We start from the raw sequence: 11,582 nt of genomic DNA on the forward strand, positions 1-11,582 counted from the left end.
TAGCACATTCGTAAGGTCTCTCCCCAGTATGAACCAATGTATGTCTCTTCATACTGCCTATTGTTGTAAAGGATTTTTCACATGTAGCACACTTGTAAGGTCTCTCTCCTGTATGAACCAATGTATGTTTCTTCATACTGTTTATTCGTGTAAAGGATTTTCCACATGTAGCACACTCGTAAGGTCTCTCTCCTGTATGAACCAAAGTGTGTGTCTTCATATTGCCTATTGTTGTAAAGGATTTTTCACATGTAGCACACTTGTAAGGTCTCTCTCCTGTATGAACCAATGTGTGTGTCTTCATATTGCCTATTGTTGTAAAGGATTTTCCACATGTAGCACACTCGTAAGGTCTCTCTCCTGTATGAACCAAAGTGTGTGTCTTCATATTGCCTATTTTTGTAAAGGATTTTCCACATTCAGTGCACTAATAGGGTCTCGTATGAATTTGCGAATGCTCCTTCATATGGCTTTGGAGTTGAATGGATTCCCCACTTATAGGAGACTTCCTTAAGTGTATCAACAAATGACTCTTTACTTGCTTTAGTCGGAAAAATGCTTTCTCACATGTCAAACATTTAAAGGGCCGCTCTCCAGTGTGATATAATATATGGACCTTCATTGCAGATCGATTTGGACAACTTTGTCCACATATTGGACACTTGTGATCGAAATGTTTGAAGCTAGTTAACATTTTCTACTTTTCAATTTTATCACAGTGAATCTTATCATATAAGATATAAGGAGATCTTGTTAGAAATCTCAACAAATCATAGAGAATTGTATCAATGTAAGTAGTAAATTTGTTTTTAGGACTTGTGTGTACAGCAGTTACATGATAGGCTACGTACGTATCACTCATTCAACATTGAATCTTCTTGTTTTCAAATTTTGCTATGCATATTAGAATTTCACAATATACTTGAGGGTTTACTTTTTCTCGTGTCTTTCTTTATTCTTCTATTGATTTATATTAACTCTTAAATCAATATAATCTGATGTTTTATTTCTTTTTACCGTCTCGACCTACAACAAAAAAGTTTGTTATAATTAAAATGTAGTTTACCAGAACAAATTACTGAATTTAATTTGTTTAGGGCTACAAAATAACATATATAGCTGTTCTTCAAAGTGTACAACATTAGAGACTATCAAAATAAGTATCTTATATATGGAAAAAATTTGGTTTTTTCGAGTTTATTTGGCTTCTCTACCCGAACGATTTTCGTGATTAAGGTCTTAAATTGAAGGCATGCACGCAAGATTTCACATCAAGCAATTACTGGACAAACTTATAATTTGAAAAATTTTGTATTAATACATACCAGTTACAACTATATAATCCTATATATTTTGATCGAAGAACCTTTAGTGAAATACCAGCTTTCATTTAAGCTATTAGTTATTCAAATCGGACGAGTTTCAACCAAACGCAAGGTGAACAACCAAAATAAAAAATATTATTCTTAAGGTTTATCTATGATTAAAACTCAATAGCTCCAGGATTGTTTGGGGTTTTTTTTATATGTTTCGGACTCAAAATTATCAGTAAATTATAGATTTTTATTTGAGCTATTATTTGATCAGTTAAGCTCATGATCCTGTACTAATCAATCCAAAATCATAAATTTGATAATTTCTTGAATATTATATATATATATATATAAACACTTCGGAGCAGCATGGGCCTCTAGTTTGTTATCAAATTAGATTCTATTTTCTTATGTCTGAACTCATCTATCATCACTTCTGAAAAAGATCACATCTGATTCAAAATGTGTATCATTAAGCCTGAAGTACTTAGCATCGAAAATAAAATCCCACTTATCATCACAAATACCTCAAATCCTAACATTGTCTAATCACAGCAACCTGATGAAGAGAACCCTTTCTACAGCAACTTAAAATAAAAATTACCATATGTTCTGTAAAGAGTAGCCTATATAAATATACTAGCAGAGTACCCGTCCTTCGTACGGGGTTGGCATATAAGTATCAAATGCTTATAGCAGTTATGAGTGAGGACATGGTTTAAGAAATTTCGGTTCTTTTTGAAGTTCGTTCGCTACGCTCACTCACCTTTAGGTTGGAGCTCGTTCGCTGCGCTCACTTTCCTTCAGGTTAGCTCGTTCGCTACGCTCACTTGCCTTCAGGTTAGCTCGTTCGCTACGCTCACTCGCCTCCAGGTTGAAGTTCGTTCGCTACGCTCACTCACCTTTTGCTGTTGTCATAAATGTAAAAGAAATAATAGTGCTAGTGCTGCACCCTGTTGGTAATCCTTGTAACTTTTAATGCTATTGAACATCATAGAACATAACCAACTTGTTTAATTGAAACAGCTGTTAAGATTCATTAATTCCATTTCTCATAAGGTTAACATGGGAAACTCCAGAGCCACTGGGGCGGAGCCCCGAAGGATTTTTTGGGATAAAAATATGCCTATATGTTAATCGGGAATGTGAGCTATCATCATGCCAAATTTCAGCCCGATCCGACCAGTAGTTTTTGAGATTAGCTCATACAAACACACACACAGACACCACCTCTTCTTTATAATAGTATAGATAGATAGATAGATTTAACGTTTTATAAATATAATATAATATTTTTAAATTGTCGCCATTTGTTTTCGTAAATTTGTTGTAGTTAAAACTTATAACATAACATGGATACTGTTGTTTTTTTTATTCGTAACAGAAATAAAATAGATTAACTTGCAACAAAATAATTACACTTTATATAATTTAGGCTACTTCATATAAAACTAAGAACAATATAAAATCAATTAAATCCTCATGTAAGAAAATTTAGGACCTTCAATGGCATAGCCTGTGTGGAAGTTCCTTATCTATTACATTGACAACAAAATGCGTGGAATAGTTTACAAAGCTTAACATTACTGACCCACTTATTTATAGATTAAAAACATAATTATCTCAGTTCACAATTACTAAGATTCATGTACATTAATTCTAAGCTACCAAAAAGACAACGTATAATGTAATGAAAACACAGAATTAGTTATTTACTAGTGTACCTGTTGCTCGAATTCGAGCTATTGCGTAGCATTACAGGCGATTCAAAGATTATGGAAATACTCACGATCTACACAACAGTTAGATTTAATCAAAATCTTTTGTAAATATCATCTTTTTTCAAAAAGCTTATCTTGTTTTTTAGTGTTTTCTACAAATTTTTCACTCTCATATCCGCATTAGGTTGTCTATGACAACGATTATAAATGAAACAAAAAAAAAACATTTCTATTTCTTCTACTTGGTTGTGTTCTATGACTTTTTCTATGTTTCCATTGTTTGCAAATCAATTATTTCAATGATTGCTCAAGAAATTTAGAACAGTGTTGATTCAGTTTTATTTTTAGCTCATCAAATTGTCCAGGATTCCTCGCTCTTTTCCATTGTAATAATTACACCAATCCAAGTTTCGTATACAGATGCAATATGCCAACGAATATCACCTACGTACAATCTCCAAGAAGTGGTAAAAAAAGGGAGAAACCAACCCATACAATAGATATAAGTTAACTCCAAAAGAAATAATTTTAAGAGTTACTGTGATATTATAATTTTCCACTGATTTGGTAATAGAACATTATATTGCAAAACATGACACGATGCAGAAGAAAATCCAATTTAAAATCAAAAAACCCCATTGCAAATACTGTACTTCATTATGACAAATTCAATAAATCACAACTTAAATATTAACAGCTGTTTCATTAAAAAGTAGTGTAGAATTATGCATATGGTCGTAATGTAAACAAATCTGAAGAGGCAACTTTAAAGGCTTCTGGAGCAGAACCCCAAGGGAATTTACCTCGTTCCTCTTTTGATGGCTCATCTACAGACCAATACCTTTCTTTAGAGACCCCTGCCAGGTTTCTATGACCAGCCATTCTCTCAAATTAGCTGTGAAAAAAACCCCTTTTTCCTCCATAAGAATAACATGGGATGGGAATTTAAAGGCCACTGGGGCAGAGCCCCAAGGGAATTCACCATGTTTTTTTTTTGATGGCTCATCTACAAACCAAGACCTTTCTTTAGACACCCCTACCGAGTTTCTACACGCAGCTGTTCTCTCAAAATAGCTATGACAAAGAAAAACAATTTCAAATTAATATATAGATGCAAGGATTTTTACTAAACAAACAAAATTAACAGCTGTTAAAAGCCAAGCCTTAAGTTTCTTTGAAAATCTACCTAAAGTTTTACAATTTTAACAATATTTTTTAGTAATTTACAAACAAACTTTGGACCTACAAAACAGTAACTATTAAGGAAATGTGTTACATTTAATAAGGCAAAGAAAAAAAAATAAAAAAAAGATGTCCTCAGCTATTCTATAAGGATGAGAAATCTAGTGGGAGAGTATGTTTTATCCATGGTAGAACATAGAGTTTAATGAAGCGTTGTTAGCTTATTCGGATATTGTATTTCGACTCAATTTACAGTTTTTACTTAATACTAACGATTAACATTTCACTAAAGTATACTTAACTACCTTACCCGCAAGAGCAAATCTAAGTAATCATTAAAAATATTGTTATTGAAAACTATTGATTGGTTAAGTTAGGCTGAAATAAACAAAACAGAATACAGCAATACAGTATAAACAAATGATAATATTAAGGTAATAAATTAAAACAATAACAAACAAATAAGTACAACTGAGGTATTTTTAAACATAAGGTATAAGGACACTTCTCTTTAGAAAAGAATTACGACCTTAAAGGACAATTTATTAAATGATTGATAGTTTTGAGCAAGGCTTCTCATTATGACGAACATTTTAAGTCTACTGTATAGATTATGGGGGTGTGGCTTTTAGTTTTCTCAAAATTTCATGGGTTTTTTGGGATTTTTATTTATAAGGAATGTATCTCACATTTTAAAGGAAATATTTTTGTGAAATGCAATCATTATTGTAGCTAATATTGCTTTTCCCTGTACCACCCCGTTCTTGTCAGGAAGGTAATTTACTTAGTATTTATTATTTTAATTATGTTTGTATATATTAATGAAGATATGCCTATTGCCTAGCAACTTAGAGGCTAGTTCACAATTTACAGCTTTTTAACACAATTGGAAATAACGAAATGATGAAGGGAACTTAAAAATGATTGGTTCTTAAATAGAGAAGATAGCTAATCATTTAATAGGAAATTGTCAAAAACACATAAGACACACAATCTATGATGAACAAAACACATTATTTTACAGTCATTAAAATTGTAAGGAGGATGAGTTTCAAAATCGTTCCGGTAATGAACAAAAAAAATCTTTTTCAATGTACAAAAATGATTAACTAATGATATGCATAAAAACCTATTGATTTTTGGTTGGAACTTTTTGTTGGAAGTGCCAGATGAAAAAGTGCATGGGTTGTAGCAACATAACACACAATTTAATACAAACAATATTTTTTGAGTAGGTACTAAATTAAAAAAGAGCAGTTTGCAAAAATATTCAGCCACATAAAAAAAGCTAAGCTAAAGCAGTTGGAAGTTCTGTTTAAATAAACTGTTAATTTTCTCTTTGATTCTTTTATTTTTTTTTATTTTATTGTACTTAAAAACCAATTTCAATACATTTTCACTCATGTAACTTTAATAAATTCATGTTTAGTTTAGTTCATATAGAATTTGCACATGAACCTTTTTAATATCCTTTTTCACCACACTATGATGTTTTTGGCTGTATTACATACGTTAATTGGTGGCTGAAAGTTACGTTTTGCTGGCCATGCCAGCTGTCATCGTAATTTGGGGACCAAGCAGGTTTTTACAGGCCGGGGCCACAAAATCAGCTGTCCGCTTACTTACTTAAAACATGAATGCATTTTAAATACAAAATTAAAATCCATAGCATTGCAATAGAATTGTGTTATTGTCGCCGTTGCCTAGCAACTATTTATTTTTATTTTTGCTGATTCCTCAAATTATTTCTTCACATAACCTTAAAGTTGTAGTTGTGTTGACTATCAGTGTGCATTATTATAGTGGTAATACGGTATAGTGTGGTGAAAAATAGCGTTCGTACCACGGACCGAAATGGTTTTGCAGCTCTCGATCGATTTAAGTTCTCGACTTCGTCTCGAACTTAAAAACTATCTCGAGCCGGAAAAACCTCATTTTCGGCCCTTGGTACGAAATATACTATTTTATACAGCTTATGAATGCAAATCATTTTTTACATGTGGTACACTTTTGAGGTATCTCTACTGTGAACCATTATATGTTTCTTCATACAGCTTTTAGTTATGAACACTTGCAATATGTTTCTTCAGATCAATTTTGACAGTAAATGATGTTTCACATATAGTGCACTTATGACGGAGCTCCCCTATATGAACCAATGAATGTGTCTTCATATTGCTTATTGTTGTAAAGGTTTTTCCACATGTAGCACACTCGTAAGGTCTCTCACCTGTATGAATCAATGTATGTTTCTTCATACTGCTTTTAGTTGTAAAGGATTTTCCACATGCAGCACACTTATAGGACCTCTCTCCTATATGAACACTTGCAATATGTTTCTTCAGATCACTTTTGACAGTAAATGATGTTTCACATTTAGTGCACTTATAAGGGCGCTCCCCTGTATGAACCAATGTATGTGTCTTCATATTGCTTATTGTTGTAAAGGTTTTTCCACATGTAGCACACAAGTAAGGTCTCTCCCCTGAATGAACCAATGTATGTGTCTTCATACTGCCTATTGTTGTAAAGGTTTTTCCACATGTAGCACACATGTAAGGTCTCTCTGCTGTATGGACAAATGTATGTTTCTTCAGATCACTTTTGGAAGTAAATGCCTTTTCACATTTAGTGCACTTATAAGGTCTCTCTCCTGTATGAACCAAGGTATGTTTCTTCATACTGCCTATTGTTGTAAAGGTTTTTCCACATGTAGCACACATGTAAGGTCTCTCCCCTGTATGGACCAATGTATGTGTCTTCATACTGCCTATTGTTGTAAAGGTTTTTCCACATGTAGCACACATGTAAGGTCTCTCTCCTGTATGGACTAATGTATGTGGCTTCAAACTGCCGAATGATTTGTAGGATTTTCCACATGTTTTACACTTATACGGCCTCTCTGCTGTATGGACAAATGTATGTTTCTTCAGATCACTTTTGGAAGTAAATGCCTTTTCACATTTAGTCAGGGCCGTACCTAGGCTGTGGCAAAGGTGGCCCCTGCCAAGGGCGCAGGTTAGACAAGGGCGCAAAATGGGCGCCGGTTGGGCAAGAACGCAAAATGGGAAAGAGGGACAAATTTTACTTTTTTTATGAGCTAGATGAAAAAAATAGAAATTGACGTTTTACACTTATGTTACGGTAGCTATAATAACGGTTATATGAAATTATTTTATGTTTTTTAATGTAATTTATTGATTTATTAACAATTATTACAATGTCAACCATTGTAGTTGTACAGAAAAATGGGCGCAGGGACGTTCTCACAAGGCCCGGTGGTAAGCATGACACTATTTTCGTTTTAAAGTTAATAATTCTAAGTTGGCAACGCTGGGCGTATTATTGTTTGATTTGCAAGCCTGTCACTTCACTTGCCAGTTCTCCTCCACACGCCAGTCCACTCAGTCCAGTCCCAGTGCCACTTTCAGTGCTAAGCCTTTATACTCTACTTAGCCTATGTAGGCCTAAACCGTATTCGTATTGCGTACATCGCTTCACTTCATCCATCAGATCTCACTCAATTAATTAGGTAAGATTTGTTTGAAACTAATTACATTGAATAACCCTTTAGCCATAAGTTCCGTTTTAGCTTTTGGTGATTATAGGCCTAGAGCAAAACTACTGCATAACCTTTAACCTAATCTTAGGCTTATATGTCATGCCATCAACAACATCTGCCTTTCTGCCTTGTTTTTCTGGAGATTAAATTAACTGCCCCAACTTTATACTGATTGCAATAAGCCTACTCGCATATTCCGACTGCCTATTTCCTCTCTATTTTCTGTAATACTTCCATTCCTTGGTCCTTTTGTAGGTTATACTATAGTAGTATAAGTGCTTGGGTGCTGCTTACAAACTCTCACTGTTGGCCTATACAAAAGAACGAATTATTGGCTAGTTTGTATGTTCTATAACAATGGGCTATGTTTGTTATTTGTATTTGTAAATTTTCCCTTAAAATCCACGTCTAGCAAGCTTAGAAATCAACTTGTCCCGTCGTTTTCCCTCCAATTGGCCATGGGACCCAGGGAGTGCTGCTATCTGTGGACGCTTTAGCGAACTACGTTGACTCTCGTCGTAACGCAGTACAGTAGTCGCAGTTAGTCTGGGCGCGCGGACCCTTGTGCACTAACCATCCCCCACGCCAAAGCCATGAAGACATTGCTGAGGCGCTGAACAACCCCAGAGTGCCGTGTGGGCCAAATGTTTTTGGAAATGAGCAATAAACACTCCCCTCTACACCCCCCCCTGATTGTATGTCTTAAGTTTATGCAATTCATTTTACTGTTCTGTAAAATTCTGGTTAAGAGCCCACTTCCTGATATTATTTTTTTAGTAAAAAATAATATATATTTTTTGAATTGGGGAACAATAAAATGCATTTATGGATGCTATAAAGCATCCTTGACAATCTACAAGAATTGGTATTGCCTAATAGGATTGGTGACGATGGTACAAATATGGATTCTCTATTCTATTAGGAATTGAATTTTTTTCAGAAATGGGTCCAAAGAAGAAACTTTCTGGATGTCAGTTTAAGAACATCCGAAAAGAAAAACAAAAAGAGGACAAGAAGCTAGCATCAGCACTTGGTGGCTGGCTTTTAAATGAAAATAAAGAAATGGGAAAAAAAGATACACCTTCTCAAATACAAGAAGAAGTTAAAGAAGAAGACATCAAAAATAATGAAGGCGAAGAAGAAGAATGCAGCATGATACCTTTATCAGAAGAAGGTGACGACGACGACAACCGCAGCTACATAACTCCAACAATACCAATGGACGTTGACACAAACCTCGCTACTTTAGAAGAAGACTGTGGTCCTCAGCTGGAACCATTCACAAAGAATGAACGTTTGCGTGCTGCTGTTGAGGAAGAGGAAGGGTGTAGTTGTACGCCTACAAATGAAGGCAAAGAAATTGAAATAATCTACGACGACCCCAAGCAATGGCCTGAAAATTTTCGATCTGATGCAGTACGTTGTAAACTTGTTGAACGAGGTCCTCAAACTGTTGACTTAAAAAGCTTTAAATTTCCCTGTACAGATGATTTTTCCCGCAATTGGTTTTTTAAAACTATAAGAAATGGTGAAACTGTACAAAGGCAATGGTTGTTGTATAGCCAATCTAAGGATACACTGTTTTGCTTCCCTTGTCTTTTATTTAAAGACGATAAGTCAGCTTTCTCGGATGTAGAAAAGGGGTTTAATGATTGGAAACACCTCAATCCAACACTTCACAATCACGAAATTTCAGCATCTCACCTACAAGCATATGGCGATTGGAAAGAACAAGCTACCCGATTGCAAACTGGGCGTACAATTGACGCAGAGAACCAAAAATGCATAAAAGCAGAAGCTGAAAAGTGGCGCAGTGTTCTCAAGTGTATCGTAGATGTAATTCTTCATTGTGCCAGGAATAACTTACCATTGAGAGGGGGTTCTGACTCTATAAATGACAAAAACTGTGGTGTATTTTTAAGTACTCTGGAACTCATCAGTCACTACAATCCTCAGCTAAATGAGCATATAGCTAATGTAAAAAGTGGAAAATATGTCCCAAGCTATTTCTCTCCAAAGATACAGAACGAGGTTATTGAGATTTTAGGTAAAAAGGTTAGGTCTGAAATATTGCAAGATATCAAAAATGCCAAGTACTTCTCAATTATGTTTGACTGCACCCCGGATACAGCACGTTTAGAGCAGATGAGTCAAATAATTAGATATGTAAAAATTGTGGATGGAGAGTGTGTAATAGAAGAAAGCTTTGTTGACTTTATCATAAGTCATCAGAACACTGGAAGAGGTTTATCTGAAGAAATATTGGACAAGCTGATGAACGACGGCTTAGATATCCAGAACTGTCGGGGGCAAGGCTTCGATAACGGTGCAAATATGGCTGGAAAATATGAAGGTGTCCAAGCTCATATATGCCAGCTGAACGACCTTGCCAAATTTATTCCTTGTTCAGCTCATAGCTTGAACCTAGTTGGCGTGCACGCAGCAGAAGTGTCAGTTCTAATGATGAATTTTTTTGGAAAAGTGTTGGAGTTTTTTAATTTCTTTAGTAGTTTTACAATACGTTGGGAAGCCTTACTTGATTGTGTAAAAACTACCCTGAAGAGACATTGTGAGACAAGATGGTCTTCTAGACGACAAGCCGTTACAGCACTGCAGAAGAACTTGCCATCAGTATTTAAGGTGCTACAAAACATGGCCGATAGAAGCAACAATTGGAACTCTGACACTACATGTGGTGCTACAAACCTGTTAAGACAAATTGATTTCGAATTTGTATGCCTCCTAGAGATTTGGACTGATGTGTTGATCAGTTTGGACTGTACCAACAAATCACTACAAGGAAAGACTGTCACTCTTGATGTAGCATCAAGTTTACTATCTGGCTTGGCAAAACAGATTCAACATCTACGAGAACAAGGTGTACAAAAGTACATAGACAATGCCAAACTAATCTGTACTTCTATGTCCATCGACAGCAGTTTTGCCGAAAAACGACTAAGAAGGGTCAAGAAAATGTCTGGGGAGATGGCTGAAGATGAAGCGCATTTAATTAGCTCTGAAAAAATCTTTGAAAGAGAGTGCTACTCTGTATTTGACAAACTTATGAGTGAAATGGATAACAGATCCCATATTTATCACAACATTTCTTCTGACTTCAGTTTCTTGTCTGGCAAATCTTTAAGTAGGAACTCTGTATGTGACCTTCAAAAATGTGCAGCGGACTTGGGTGTCAAATACAGCAGAGACATTGACACTTTTGAACTAGTAAATGAAGTAGCTGCTTTTAAGTTCCAGGCAAAAGAGCTTGTAAAAGACTTGGAGAAGGCATCTCACTTGGATCTCTTAAAGGCCATTTCAAAATACGAGTTGAAAGATGCTTATCCAAATGTAGAAATATCCTTACGGATATTTTTAACGATGCCTGTCAGTGTTGCATCTTGCGAGCGTAGTTTCAGCAAGCTCAAGATAATTAAAAACTACTTGAGATCGAGCATGTGCGAAACTCGACTGACAAATTTGGCAATTTTATCAATCGAGTATGACAGAGCGGCCAAAATTGATTTCAATGAAGTAATCAATGAGTTTGCTCTCGTTAAAGCAAGGAAAGTGCAATTATTGTAAATATTGATGAAGTCAGAATACAGTTGTAAATATTAAAACTTATGTAAATAACTCTGTACAAATTGTACTTATTGTAACTTATTAAATTCCACAAAAAGGGATAGGCCTACTTTTGTTTACTACCTTAATATACATTGTGATGAAATTGGGTTAACGGATCATTATGTTTTATAAAAATATATTGTTTAGCCAATCATTTAAGCATAAACCATAAAAAATCAT

General features: G+C 35.0%; 2 protein-coding genes across 2 annotated transcripts; one reads left to right on the top strand and one right to left on the bottom strand.

The window, feature by feature from the left end:
- Positions 1-404: 404 nt before the first annotated feature.
- Positions 405-7,560, bottom strand: LOC128994302 (zinc finger protein 211-like). Its single transcript, XM_054418743.1, has 2 exons — positions 6,447-7,560; positions 405-1,026 (listed from the first exon to the last, which is right to left on the bottom strand). The coding sequence occupies exons 1-2, from the start codon at positions 7,021-7,023 to the stop codon at positions 1,004-1,006; spliced, it is 600 nt and encodes a 199-aa protein (XP_054274718.1). The 5' UTR covers positions 7,024-7,560; the 3' UTR covers positions 405-1,003.
- A 1,160-nt stretch (positions 7,561-8,720) lies between these two features.
- LOC128995767 (52 kDa repressor of the inhibitor of the protein kinase-like) lies at positions 8,721-11,360 on the top strand. The gene has a single exon (XM_054420785.1). It carries the CDS (start codon positions 8,721-8,723, stop codon positions 11,358-11,360), a length of 2,640 nt encoding a protein of 879 aa, XP_054276760.1.
- Positions 11,361-11,582: the final 222 nt, after the last annotated feature.

This window comes from Macrosteles quadrilineatus, unplaced genomic scaffold, assembly GCF_028750875.1.
Source record: "Macrosteles quadrilineatus isolate MER2022 unplaced genomic scaffold, UCM_ALF_1.0 Scaffold_5__1_contigs__length_97177068, whole genome shotgun sequence".
Taxonomy (NCBI): Eukaryota; Metazoa; Arthropoda; class Insecta; order Hemiptera; family Cicadellidae; genus Macrosteles; species Macrosteles quadrilineatus.

What these genes read in the sequence shown, in the direction of transcription:
- LOC128995767 (XM_054420785.1), top strand. Translation starts at nt 8,721, where the DNA reads ATGGGTCCAAAGAAGAAACTTTCTGGATGTCAGTTTAAGAACATCCGA.
- LOC128994302 (XM_054418743.1), bottom strand. Translation starts at nt 7,023, where the DNA reads ATGTGTGCTACATGTGGAAAAACCTTTACAACAATAGGCAGTATGAAG. An exon ending in ACATACATTGATTCATACAG is followed by an intron (nt 1,027 to 6,446) that starts GTGAGAGACCTT and finishes TTTTTGTTGTAG; the next exon opens with GTCGAGACGGTAAAAAGAAA.